This window comes from Brachycentrus maculatus, unplaced genomic scaffold, assembly GCF_059751285.1.
Source record: "Brachycentrus maculatus isolate JH-2025_06_01 unplaced genomic scaffold, ASM5975128v1 h1tg000195l, whole genome shotgun sequence".
In the NCBI taxonomy this organism is placed as follows: domain Eukaryota; kingdom Metazoa; phylum Arthropoda; class Insecta; order Trichoptera; family Brachycentridae; genus Brachycentrus; species Brachycentrus maculatus.
The window spans coordinates 350,673-365,222 of record NW_028280946.1 but is presented as its reverse complement, the minus strand read 5'-3'; the positions used below and the strand labels follow the sequence as shown (position 1 = coordinate 365,222).

The window sequence follows — 14,550 nt, the reverse complement described above, 5'->3', positions numbered from 1 at the left end:
TCGGTCTTCCTCTGATCCTATTTCCAATAACATTTGCCTCATAAATTTGTTTTACCGTTCTTTCCTCACTCATTCCTTCTACATGTCCAAACTATCTCAAAACACCTTTCTTAATTTATTGATAATGCTCATCTCAGCTTTGCACTCCTTCCTTATTTCACTATTCGAACATCTATCATACATCGTTTTGTCACACATTCTTCTGATAACTAAAATATGTATATATTTATTTATTTCACAGTCATCATGATTAAGCTACGAAAATCACCCAGATTGACAAATTGCACTACCAAGGAAGAGGCCATTATTATAATAAATAATCCAGAAGATGGGGGACCTGCTCAGCAGATCACGGATGTGAAGTCTTCGATAATCCGGCACATGTGTAACAAATGCAACAAAGCATTCACTACGTCTCCGGGGCTTAAACGCCATTTTAAATTTTGCAATAACTCCGCTTCCAACATATCTCTCATCATACCTAATGGGAACGAAAAGATCCTCAATTTGTCAGAAAATCACAACGATTTGAACTCTACAAATTTGAATCTGGTTTCGAGGCCACCAGAGGTAGCTTCTTCAGAGCAGATCATCCCCCCTTCTACTAATACTACAAATAATAATCCTTATGAATTTGAAGAAGAAACTTCTTCGACTGATGATGATGAGAATCCACCGGAATTAGATCCTGATGTATGCGAATGCTGTGGGGAGAGCAATGCTACGGCACACAGAGTAAGTTCAAGACAATAATAATATATTTTTTTAAAAGTTTTTTTAATGTTTTTTTTCTTCATTTTTCCATATTTCATTAGGACTTCTTGCTAAACGTTTCGAATCACATTTGGCAGTACCCTTTATGTGTCCAGAAAGTCAGCAAGATATGCTCGGGACACAATATAATATTCCAGAAAAAATATTTGAATGGGCTTAAAAATACCTTTCAAAAATTAAGTCATTACAATCAGCTTTTACAATGGTGGGACGTAATACTGCCATCTATTTGTATGGCAATATTACGCTAAACTGCGGCAATACCAAAAAACGCAGTACTACAATTTTCATTTTGGTTCTAAAATTTCGCAGTTACTATGTTGTAATTTTGAAAAATATTCTCACAGGCTGCTGTGTACAAGTGCGATACTTGCGGAAAATCGTTCAAGCTAAAGCCGTCTCTGGAACTTCACCAGACCAAGTTCCACTCCACCGACCCTGGGGCCGTCAAATGCGACCTGTGCACCGTGTCGTGTGTCACCAAGCAAGTACTGGAGGAGCACATGCAGGTGCACACTGGCAATACCAAGTTCAGCTGCGCCAATTGCAAAAAAACCTTCTCTAGGATGTACAACCTGAACAGGCACTTGGAGCAGACGGGGTGCGATGGCCGGACCAAGGCCAGCTTACCTTGCCAGGTAATGCTTATATCTTTTCGTATCACCATTTTTTTCTGACACTAATCTATATTCAATGGTGGATGGGGCATCAAACCGATCACTGCAGTATGAACACACTTAGGACGGGAAAGGAATTTCTACCCGTTCGGTTGATTGATGCTTACGGATGGGAAGTGCATTTTTACCTTCTACGATGGCCGAATTTAAAAATCATTAAAGAAGGAATTATTTAAAGTTTTATATGAATATTTTATACCAATCTATTTGTTAAGGTCTAAACTATATGAATAAATAAAAATATATAAAAATAAATAAAAATATATAAAAATAAATGATAAACATGCGTCTTCTTCTCCAGGTGTGTGGTCTGGAGTTTTCTCGCAAAGATAACTTGAGGGATCATCTTCGTATTCACATTGGCAATTCTTCTGCTAAGAAAATCTTCAAGTGCAACTTCTGCGAAAAGCAGTTCAAAGGGAAGACCATGGCAGATATTCATATGCGAACTCATACAGGTTTGTTTGCCAAATCCCTTAGCTTACCAAAATCTGATATTTCGGTACTTTTTTTATTGAAAGAGTTTCTGCTCAATAAAAAAAAGCTTTTTTCATCTTACCATAGATGTTTCTAGTAAAATTCTAGTGAATCAAGCACTATGTTTCGAATTTGAACAATATATAGTGTAAGTCCCTCTCCAAGCACAAGAGCACAGACTCTTTTATGGAGAGGCACAGCGAATCGAAATATAAAAGTTCTACATATGTATAAATGATTCAAATGTTATTATGTTATAAATAAAAATGTAAATATATTAAATGAATAAAAAAAAAAAAAATATTAATAAAAGTTCCACGAATTTGATTAGTGTGGTTGTCAATCATGGGTAGAATAGGTGAATGTTACACGTGTGTAATGTGATCACTTAACCAGCCTAAGACGGTCGTAAGCCCTGTAAATGCCCAGACTTATATTATATTATTCTTCATCTATGTCAAAAAATAACACTTAAAATTGCTATTGAAGTTTAAACGTCCCAATTTTTTTATATTCAATATATTACAGGCATGTCAATTTGCAAGCCTGTAAAAAGAACTTTTGACACTTGCTCAATATGGATTTCAACAAGTAAATCAACAATAATTTTCAAGCGCATTTTTATTTTGTTTAGGTGAAAAGCCGTACCAATGCCAGACTTGCCCTAAAGCCTTTAAATCCAAAGCATCCTTGAACAAACACGAGCGATGTCACACAGGAGAAAAACCCTTTCAATGCAAGCAGGTATGAAGTACATAATTACTCAAATCAAACTAGTTCAATCTGCACGCTAAAAATCAGAGATATCCCAATAACATTTTGTATTTCAAAAGCATTGTTAACTTTATGGTAGGTAATATATAATAATGTGTCGGGTTGTGGTCCCGTGGTTAGTGTCGCGGACTCTCGAGTCAGAGTTTCTCGGTTCGAACCCACTCTACCACAATTTGATGCCTATTTCTAATAATGAGCTGCTTGGCTCAAAGAAATACATAGTATGAAATTGAAGTATTTTTGTAAAAAAATATAAATAACACTCTTCTTATCATTCATCGTTCACTTTGTGTATTAAAAGTGGTTTTACACAAAGTGAATGATTCATGATAAAGAGAGTGTTACATCCAGTGATGGGATTCAATTTTTTTTAAGAACCTGTTCGCCCTATAGGTATTACCTTACCCCCCCCCCCTATAAGAAAAATAGTTTTTACCTTTATTCATTTAATTGTTTTTTATTCTGCACATAAACAGAACATTCACATAACAACTGAGAATGCTCCAATTATAATAGTAGGTATAGATTTGAATCAAACAATTAAAAGTAATGTAATAATGTTGCAAATATTTTTACAACGTGGCGGACTAAACCGAGCGCGCTCCTATACATGATCTCAATCAGAATATTGTGTGACAACAAAGGGTTAAGGACCGGTTCGGCAAACTCTAAAAATTTTAGGCACCGGTTCTAGCGCACCCAAGCAAACAGGCTGAATCCCACCACTGGTTATATCCCAATAAAACTGTTTTAACGTTATTATTTTAAATTACCTTCAGTCAAATTATTTTTGATCTTGTACAATATTTTTACTCTTTAAAACTAACCCTTAACTTTATTTTATGCTAACTGAACACTTGGTGTTTGCAGTGAACATAACAGGTGAGTCCTATTTCTTATTACATATAATAAAACATCCTATTTATGTTTTGAATATTGAAAGCATTGATTTTGTGGATCATATTGATATATGTATTATTTTGAGAAATAAAAAGACTTTACCAACCAAGTTGGTTAATAAAAATGAGAGTAGATCAAAAAAACAAAGTCTTTTTATTTCTCAAAATAATACATCCTATTTATCACTGTATATGCATTTAGTTAAGTTATATTCACCTTTAATTCTTTACACTAAAAGCTGTAGTCAGTGTACTGTTGTTTCATCCTAACTTGAATTTGTTTTAATTTTAAACACTTAGGGCGTTTGTGCACTACATGGAATTTTACCGTCCGGCACTTCAGTAAGCATATAAAACGGATGATTGGCTTGGCTTGTGCTTTTGTCTTTCCTTCGGATCAGTGTGCTCGATCAGTGCTAGATCACGTTGCGCGTAGATTCAATCACGCTATACTGTCGTAGTCACTTTTATTTTTCAAAACTGGACTGCCGGACGGTAAAATTTCATGTAGTACACAAGCTGCCTTACTGTTTAAGTTTTCCGGAAAATAGTCTTTATTATATATAAAAAATAGTTTTAATATATGTAAATACGTAGGGCGTATGTAAAGTAAGGTCGCGTCGCCGCACGCAGCGCTGCCCAAAATCTGGTAACACTGTCGTGTTTGTTGGTCCTTCATCCACCCTGCTGCATAAACGGTATCTCGCTATGAAGCTCAGTGTCGGCACAGCAGCCATTTGCGTTGGGCGCCCCGACTGTTGCTCCCGCCAAGTGCGAACAACATTCTGTCAAGTTTTTACTACAAAGAAGGTTGCTCCGATTGAAATTCATCGCCAATTGGAATAAGCATTATCGATGAAATTAAGAAAGGTGTGTTGAGATGGTTTGGACATGTGGAACGTATGACTGAGGGAAGAATGGTAAAAAAAAATATGAGGCAAATGTAGTTGGAAAAAGAAGCGGAGGAAGACCAAGAAAAACTTGGCACGGCACACTTGAAATACTTGAAAGAGGCATGGTCAAGTGTCACAATAATCGGCGGGTGTGTATGAGGAGATGCATGAATGTGGAAGACGCGAAGAATGTTTGCAAAGACAGAGTGTGGCGTTCTATTCTCGTGATGGTTACTTAGTTAGTTGTATAAAGTTAATAACCTTCTTATGTCGGCAGTGCTTGAAGAGATTCACGGCCAAGGAGACGCTTAATCGCCACCTGCTCGTGCACATGGAAAACAAGCCATACGCGTGCAACCTGTGCGGCAAGTCCTTCATCCAGTGCACTCAGCTGCGCGCACACATGTTCTACCACACGGGCGACTACGCATTCAAATGCAAGTACTGCGACATGACCTTCAACAGGAAACCCAAGTAATTATTAATAAACCCTATTACTAAAACCCTTCAAATCCTGCATTCCCTACCTTTCCCTCCCGATGATATGTATTTACTACAACTCGACTTTAAAAATGAGAATATTAATATAAAATGTAATAGACACGGGTTCAGAATTTTTGTTTTCCTTTGTAATATAATTACGTATTACATTAAAGTATTATAATATTAAGTTAGTCATTTGCAGCAACAGAAATAAATAATTATGAAAAAACCAGGGATAAAATCACCAAAATTCAAACGTTTTTCAGTGTGTGCGTGCGTACCGTGCTTTGCGTATACGCGCATGTCGTAGTATGTTTAGAAGTGCCAGTAGTGCCCAAGTCGTCTTGTGCACTACTGGCGCAATACTACATTCTAAAATTTTATTTAAAAATGGATAGGTTTTACCACAAAGTGACTGCCGAATCAATTAATGTAACTATTCCAACTCTATTTCTAAAACCCCTCAATTCTTAACCACCTGTATTCCCCACTTGTTAAAACTTTCAAACAACCAGAGCACCAACTTCCTGAGCTATTTTTTATTCCTGGGCTATTGATTAAGCCCACCTGAGAAAACATCAGTTCACAATTGAAAAAAAAAAACTTATGAACAGTATCAAGCTACATTTACTTGGTAAACATCGCCATTTATTCAAATCTATTGTGACAAATGTTTCAATGCATTCAAAATCATTATCATAGTGTGTAAAACTTAATCTAAATTTGAGATTTGTACCCTTGGGCTGTTGAAGGATGAGAATGGGGTGTCACTTATTTTTATTAAAGTTTTTTTTTTAATAAAAGCATTTAATTTCAGGAAAATAATTAAACATTTCATAAAACCTGTTTTCGTCTAAAACTATAACATTTTGAATTTTTACAATTTTCAGATTGATAACGCATGAAAAGTTTGTTCACGAAGGTGCATCCAAGTTGCAGTGCCAAACCAAGGGATGCAACAAGGCCTTCATGAAGAAAGATGATCTCATGAGGCACATGGATACCCACTCTACGGAAAAACGTAAATCCACTGCTTTAATTATTTTATGCATATGGCACCGCATCAGATAAAGCATTATTATCCTGGTAAATTACACAGAATACCAATTACTTTGATAAATTTCACATCAAGTGAAATATTTAAATAAAACTTTTCCCTGATGTCCTATACAAAAATTAATATAGTAATCTTCTTCTGTGCGTATCATGTCAGGTCCCGCTAACGTCGACTATCACTTGAGAGTAATTTTCCTTGTCTTGGGCAGCTCTAAACGACACCTCTATGGTCCTGATCCCTGTCCAATCTCGTATATTCCAGAGCCACGAGATCTGTCTTCTAGCCACACCTCGTCGACCCTCTATTCTGCCTTTCATGATTTGGTGCAAAAGCTCGTACTTTTCTCCTCTTAGCACATGCCCCAGATAGGACACCTTCTGAACCTTGATATCAGTCAGCAACTGTCTCCCTGCTGTTGCTCTTTGGGGAACATTTGCATTGCTAACCATCAGTCCATGGAATGCGTAGTATTAGTCGAATACCTCTAATCGGTTCATAGTGCTGATCTTGAGGGTTCAGAATTCAACTCCGTATTGAAATACTGTATAATTGTAAAGGATACATACAGTCGAACTCGGTTATTACGAGCACGGATATAGCGAGATCTCAGATATAACGAGGAAAAATTCATTGACATTTTACTTGTGATTTTCTCCATACATTTGTAAACGGTCATAACAAGCTAATTTTCGGGTATAACGAGCAAAAATATTGCCAAAAAATCTTCAAACTGTTAATGTGTCGATTTTTTTTGTGCACTTAGCGTTTAAGTGTGACAACTGCGGCAAGAAGTTCCGGACGCGAGCACTGCTCGCCACGCACACCAAGACGCACCGCCGGGAGAAGGCCCGCTCTTGTCCGCTGTGCGTGAGCGCCTTCATCCGCTTCGACTGCCTGCTCCGCCACCTGCGTTCGCGCCACCGGGAAAAGTATCAGGAGGCGCTTGTGGAAGCCAGGAAGGCTAAGGTTAGCGTCACTATACTTTGTATTTTCTTTCCTTATTTTAACCCTCATTTGGTTACACAATTTTAAGTCCATTCCTTTTTTAGGCTAAACCGACATTGCAGATTCAATACCCGCAAAAGATTTGTTGTTTTTTGGTCTAGCTGGGTTCTGGATATACTGTTCATACCTTTCTTCCTTTTTCTCTATTTTTTTTTTCTGCAAAGCGCTCAAAATTGTGATATATTTTTCAATGAGGTGTTGTTTTTCTTTGTATTTTTTTTTAAGATCATTTTATTTGTTGGTTTAGTTGGAATTGATGAAGTCCAAACTAAACCTCGTGCAGGGGAAGCGGGCTAACACCAACTCTGCACTGAATCTGGTGGATTTAGGCAGCACCCGGAACCACTCCCAGGACATCACTGAGGAGATACTGCTGCAGGTCACCGAAACTACCGAGAGTCTCGAGGTAACTGCCACAACTATCCACTTAAGCTTATAGCTAGACGTCATCAAGTTCTTCTCAAAGAGGTCATCCGTTTACTAGTGTCGGGTTGTGGTCCCGTGGTTAGTGTCGCGGACTCTTAAGTCAGAGTTTCTCGGTTCGAACCCCTCTACCGCAATTTGATACCTATTTCCAATAATGAGCCGCTTAGGCTCATAGAAATAGTATTGAATTGAAATATTTGTGAAAATAATAAAAACACAAATATTTCTCTTTTTAAATAAAAAAATTACTCCTCAGAACGTTTGTGGACTAATTATTATTCAAAAGGGTTTTTTTTCTTCATTTTATATTCATAAATAATTTGTTTGATTGCAATGCCTTTAAAATGTCATCGTGTTAGATTGCCTCTGAATAAAACACTTCCAAGTGTAATTTATATAGCTCATTTGGTGGAACAAGGACATAATTACACTTTTTTTTTAAACGAGTTAAATATGTCAAAAAGTGCGGAAAGACTATTTAAATTGGGAGAAACATCGACAGAATTTATTTTGTGGTGAAATTCTGCAAGATGGCGCGAGTGTCATTGTAGAATTGAGTAAAATGGCGCCATTTCTGGTGCTACAATGTCTGAATGGCATCTCCTGTAATATTTCTAAAAGTGTAATTACGCCATTGTTGCGCCGAATGAGCAATATAGTGCTTAATCAGTTAATAAGTGAAACTGACCTAGAAATATGTGAATATGTATTCTATTATGTTATTCTCAATCGGTCAGATATGTTGTATAAAATAGGAATATTTCGAGCAAATACAACAATCTCTTCACTAGGGAATATTTACTTATTTGCGCGTCGAACACGACTCTCGTGGTCATACACATATTGCAGCCACGTGTTGATAGGTGTCTTGTTGAATAAAGTTAAGGATTCATACCTGGTTTTGAAAATTTTAAGGAATACACTTATCTATTATGTTTAAATACGTAGTAAATTTGATTTTGAACAATGTTATGGGTTTTCAAAAATTTGTGAATTTTGATATTACTTTATATGTATTTATATGTGTTAAATGGCAAATAGTATGAGATTGAAATGACAATATCCTTTTTGTTTCAGATCGATAGCCTCAAGTCGAAACTGAAGAGTCAGAGTAATAAGAAGTCTAATGCAGAGTTGAGATCTACCAGCAAGGGGGCTGATAATTCCATAGACTTGCAAGAAACCCTGGTACAAATTGCTGGCTCCTCTGAAGATGTTGAAGTAAGCTACTCCACATTACTCACATTTCCACAATGTACAAACGTGCATTCTTCTGCAATTTAATGATAGTTGACAACAAGATACCTTATGTTATATATTGTTTCGGCATTTACTTTGTGGTAAGACATGATTAAATTATAAACAAAACACTTGTTTTTTACCACTTGAGTATTATATTGTTACAACCAGTTTCGGAAGCATCTGTAGCTTCCTAAACCAGTCGTAACAATATAATACTCAATTGGTAAAAAATGAAGTGTTTTATTTATGATTAAACTAGATATCTTGTTGTTTCTTCTTCTTCATGAGCCTTCTGTCCTCAACTGCTGGATAAAGGCCTCTTCCCCTTTCCATTTCTTCCAGTCGGTTGCTGCTTGCAGCCAGTTTCTACCCCCCACAGCGACTTTGTCGTCGGACTATCTCTTTTGGGGTCTTCCAACACCTCTTTTGTTCTCCCAAGGTCTCCATTGTAAAATTATTGGAGTCCATCTTGTTAACCTAATGACTTATATGTTTAACATAATAAACCTTGATTTTTTTTAGGTGGAAATAGTGGACATTCCTCTGTCAGAAGAATACCTGGCCACCAGCATCCAAGAACTCCTTGATCTGCTCATAGACAAGGAGAACTTTGAGACATATAACTGGTCCAACCAAACTGTTGACGATGTAAGGATATATTTTGTTCATTCCACTCAGCGGTGAAAATGATCAACTAATCGATTTGTCTAATGAACATATGTAGAAATGATAATATACAGGATATTGAAATTTACTAGTAAAATAAAAATATTGGACAGTGATGCTTTTTTTTACAAACAAGAATAAGAATAGAAAATAAATAGCTTAGTGTGAATTTTGTACAATCACTATTTTAATTGATCTTAATTTTTTTTTGTAGCTTTAGGAAAAGCATCAACCGCAAAAAAAATGCATGGCACACATCTATTTTACACTAGGACTTAGTCATGTGTGATAGTAATATTGTCATTATGAGGTGTGGTTTTTGTGCAGATACGGTACCATTAAAAAAATGTTTATCTACAGCAGTATTATTTTTATTTTCATGTATCAGACTGGGAACTTTTTACTTTATAAGTAAACTCTAGCCTTTTTTATCAGACTAATACATATGCATGTATTATTTGCACTTTCTGTTGGCAACATTTTTGGTGTTGCCATTGTAAAAATTGTAATTCCAGTTTATTTCTTTTCTACATATTTTCAACATTGACTGTATTTGATTTGATACACTAATCTGTGTGCCCAGATCCTGGAAGGGCTGATTGTCAAGTGCGGTCACTCTCCGGCCGCCCCAGAGGTGGAGGGGAGGTCCCAGCGTCTGCGGGAGAACGCCAAGCTGCTGCTCACTGTGGTCATTGACGACCAAGCTATGAAGTCGCTCTTCGAGACTCAAACTGTCGACGAGGTCATTCTCAACGTGCTGCGCTTGGGACGGAGCTCATAACCGGCCAATAATGACAATCGCTTAAGATGGCAACGAATTTGTACTACACCATCAGTTACTGTGTCATCAGGCATTAAATATAAGTGAAGCAGCTTTATATCAACTTGCCAGCTATATTAGAACAGGTAATAATTAATAACGAGTAATCTAGCTGGCAACCATACTTACATGTATGTATTTTATTAATCATGTACGCTCGATTTTCTTATCATATTTTTTTTTATCATTAATTTTTTCAGTCGTTTCTTTTTCCCTGTTTGCATCAAAAATATGCAGTCTTTGAAGATTTGTTAAATTATTTTTCTCAGTATTATTAGAAAAATTGATCTTTGGTCTGAAAAATTGGTCAAAAAAAAAAGCTACAACTGAAGTCTGTTTTTTGATTCAACGTTTTACCGTACGCATCGGAATGTTTTTTGTAGGTACTTATTATCTGGCCACATACATAGGTGGTTTAAAAAATCATTTAATTTTTGTGTATTTCAAAGATATTGAAAAATTCAAGAAATTCCTAATCAAAATTGTTAGATATATCCTTATTGTATACAAATTATTGTACTGTTCAATCATTAAGATTTTTTATAGATAGATCTACTTTTATTATTTGTTAAATTTTAGATTATTATATACATTCATCACCATAAACTACATATGTAATACATAGCGCACTTTATACTTTTCTTTAATATGATAAAAGGTAAATGAAATCCTTCATACATACTAAAACGATTGCTGCATTGTGATAGCGAAAGCGATTGATCTAAGAAGATGCGTGTGTATATAAATACCTAATGCCAATTCTATGTATCTCAAATGCGCATGTCCACATGAACGCCTGTATGGAATAGGCCAAAGACTTGTGAAAATAGACGCTTTTCAGGTGAACGAGTCAATGTTGTGTAGTTGATTTCAATCAGTCTTCAGAGAACTAGGAGAGCGTTTAGGTCTTGCGGGCACCGCATTCAAGAGTATGAAGGCTAATTTTTACTCAGTGAAGATTAAATGCCGCCTATATAATACCTGCATCACTTCTATTCTCTTACACATACATATATGGCTTTTTTTTTTTTTTTTTAGATGGGAATTGCATTTATTATTTACCTTGCTTATTATGTACAAGGTTTATAGATCATTTAGTGGATTTTTGTTTCTTCTAGCTAATTAAATATGTTTTTATTTGAATCTGTGTTGGGAACAGGAGGGATCATCTAGTGTGGGTCAAATAGGAACTTCTCTGCATTTTCTCATTGCTGGGAGGAAACCACGTAAAACTCCTCAGGAGAAGGCGGACTGTTGACTGTCATCAGCAGACCTTCCGTTCCACTAGAAGAGGGTTCGGCATTTTGTGTCCTACTTTGGTTTATGTTACCAATGTCCTTCACTATTTTTATCATGTATGATACTACCTCTCGTGACAATTCCTTATGAACTATCACGGATTCGATGTTGGATAGATCCTCACCCAGGCTCCTGCAACGCGCCTCCAGCTGTTGTCTTTCAAAGCTGAAAAGGGGGCAAAGCATCAACAGGTGAGGGACATCTTGAGGTGTCTCATCATCACACGTACAGCTGTCGATCTCGGAGATCTTGAAACGATGTAGGTAGCTCATGAACCCACCGTGACCCGTAAGGATTTGAGTGAGCTCAAAGCCAGGTTTCTGCAGTCTCCTGAAATCAAAGGCATGGAAAATGGTTGGTAAGAACATTTTGGTTACCTTTCCGGTGGTTTCGTTCAAATAACGATCGTTCCAGAGTTGGAGGGTCCTGCTTCTAATTTTCCTTTTGGCAAAACTTAGCGGGAAGTTGGCATAGTCAGGGGCAGTCTTCTTGAGTGTTGCCTCCCGGGCCTTTTCATCCGCCTTTTCGTTCCCTAGGATACCGCAGTGACCCCTTATCCAGCCGATATACACATTCTGGTGTCTGCATCTTAACTTTTGAATATCTGTTCTGATGTCCATGACAATAGGGTTGATCGAATTTCGGTCCGCTATTGCGTGGACGCCAGATTTACAGTCTGTCAGGATCGTTATCTGCTTCCATCTGTTGGGGGGTTTTTTCAAAACATAAAACAAGGCTTCTTTGATCGCATAAAGTTCCGCCTGGAACACAGAACAGAAGTCGTCGAGTTTCAACTTCCTCGAAGGCAGCTCTCTCACGCCATCGAAGGGTACAAAAGCTGCACCTACTTTGCCGTTCAAGAGACTACCATCGGTGAATATCCTCAACTCTTCCTGCAATGTCCCAAGTAGAGTCTGGTCATCGTAGCCGTGATCTATGGAAAGTCGTTCAGCTGGATGAGGGAGGGAGAAGTAGTCTCCGACTCCCTGGTAGAATCTGTCTTCCGGCAGGTCCTGCAAGATAAGGCTTTTCTTGACTGCGTATGCCTCAGCAAGCTCTCTAATCCTCAGATCGAGTGGCATAAATCCACTTAAAACCTGAGCTGAAACAAGGGAGATTGTCCTGTATCCTTTGCATGACCTGATAGCAATATGTCTTTGCATGGAGTCCAGTTTCTTTCTGATGACTTTCTTGCGAACCGCTTCCACCCACACGCTTGAGGCATATGTTATCAGAGGTTCTACAGCGCCTATATATATTTGCTGCATAACTTCCGGTGACGCTCCCCATGTCGGTTTGGCGGCTCTCAAGAGTTTGTTCGTGATGCCAGCTGCTTTTTTGCAAACGTTGTCAACGTGTTTAGACCAATTTAGGTTGCGGTCTATGGTGAGGCCCAAAACCTTGAAATGGTCTACGAATTGCAACCGGACTCCGTTCATGTATATTTCCGGCTGGCGGTCCTTTCGTCTGGTAATAAACATCGCGTTCGTTTTATCTTCTGCAAAATGGAGTTTGGCCTTAATTCCCCATGTAGTGATGGTTTTCAGGGCGTTATCCGTCATTATCTCGAGATCCGTCGTGCTGTCGGCCACAGCCGTCAAGAGAAGGTCGTCCGCGAATGCCCTCAGTTCTACCCCCTGGCCCAAGTCTTTCTGGAGTACATCATCCAAGATGTAGTTCCAGAAGCTCGGTCCGCAGGAAGATCCCTGAACGCATCCTTTGGTCGTGACCTTCTCGAGAGTTGCATCAAAGTGTGACAACACGACTTTCCTCTGTTGATGATAACTTTATACATATATGGCTGTGAAACATGGCACATTGCACGGGCCCAGAGCAGCCATATACTCAGCTTTGAGAATAGATGCCTGCAAAGAATTTTAGGAGTACGCTGGTTTGACTTTGTGAGGGACGAGAAAATATGGCGTAGGATGCAGCAACTCATAGTCACAACTTTCCCAAAGAAAAGGCACTTCAGTTGGCTAGGCCATGTACTTTGCATGCCTCCCGAGAGCCTTAATCAAGCTTGCCTCTTTTACAAGGCATCAGGTTTCCACCACCTAGGAAGTTCACCGCTGGCACAATTCGTCGGCAGTTTTCTGGACATGGACCCGGTTTGGGAGGATGCAATGGAACTGGCAGCTGACAGAAGAGCCTAGAGATAGTTTGTGGACTTCATATACTTCCCACAGGGAGCGGATATGGTTAAGATAATTTTTGATTTGTTATTCCGTTTATTCATGACCTTTTTTTTAAATCTTGCAAACTATTATATTTTGATAATTTACTATTCCAGTAATCAGTAAGTATATTTTATGAACGAAAAATTGTACTGTTTTAAAAGGTCTTCCAATAAGTATGTTAAAAATACATATGTATATTTTACTACTAATGATTGGAGTTATTGAAATTATTATTTTGAATCCTTTCTTATGTTTTTATTAAATCTTTAGAAAATAATATACTTGGCCAAATTATTGCGATTGCTTAGGAATATTAAAACTGAAGTATTCTGTAGTGGTCTACAAAGTTGGCAGGCTTTTATTTGGCTCAAATAGTCTTCATAATATGTTGTAAGATAAATCAAATGGATAAATAAATTTGGTGTGTTGTATGTTCTATGTTGAGCTATACGTATATCATTGGTGGAAAGCAATAATAATAATTCCATCATACAGTATTTATAAATTTAAATGTATTTCAAGCAATATAAAATATGTAATCAGCTTTTATTTTAAGTTATATTCAACATATCACTATGTGAATTCAATATTTGATGCCAGTTAATATAATGTACATAGGGTAAACAGAGTAGCTAGTTACTCCTTAAGGTATATTTTTTTACACTTTAGAACCTTCTAAAGTTTAAACCCTTAACACACTTATTTTGAATGTGGCTCAGCATGGTATTTACTACCCCAACTTTAATGTTGAGTTTGGCTGGACATTATGTGATGGAATTTCTAATAAAATATAAATTTTTAAGCGTTATACAATGTTCCAATACAAAAGTAATGTGAGACCCCTTTTTTGATACATATACATATTTTACAAATCAATC

The 14,550-nt window shown here is 37.3% G+C and overlaps 1 protein-coding gene across 1 annotated transcript; it reads left to right on the top strand.

Annotated features, from left to right (window-relative positions):
• The first annotated feature begins 194 nt into the window (after positions 1 to 194).
• On the top strand, positions 195 to 11,207 carry LOC148307678 (uncharacterized). The gene is made up of 11 exons (XM_088263004.1): positions 195 to 735; positions 1,122 to 1,412; positions 1,753 to 1,909; positions 2,563 to 2,672; positions 4,772 to 4,968; positions 5,868 to 5,998; positions 6,798 to 7,000; positions 7,287 to 7,445; positions 8,543 to 8,686; positions 9,230 to 9,355; positions 9,957 to 11,207. Exons 1-11 carry the CDS (start codon positions 217 to 219, stop codon positions 10,152 to 10,154), a joined length of 2,235 nt encoding a protein of 744 aa, XP_088119130.1. The 5' UTR covers positions 195 to 216; the 3' UTR covers positions 10,155 to 11,207.
• Positions 11,208 to 14,550: the final 3,343 nt, after the last annotated feature.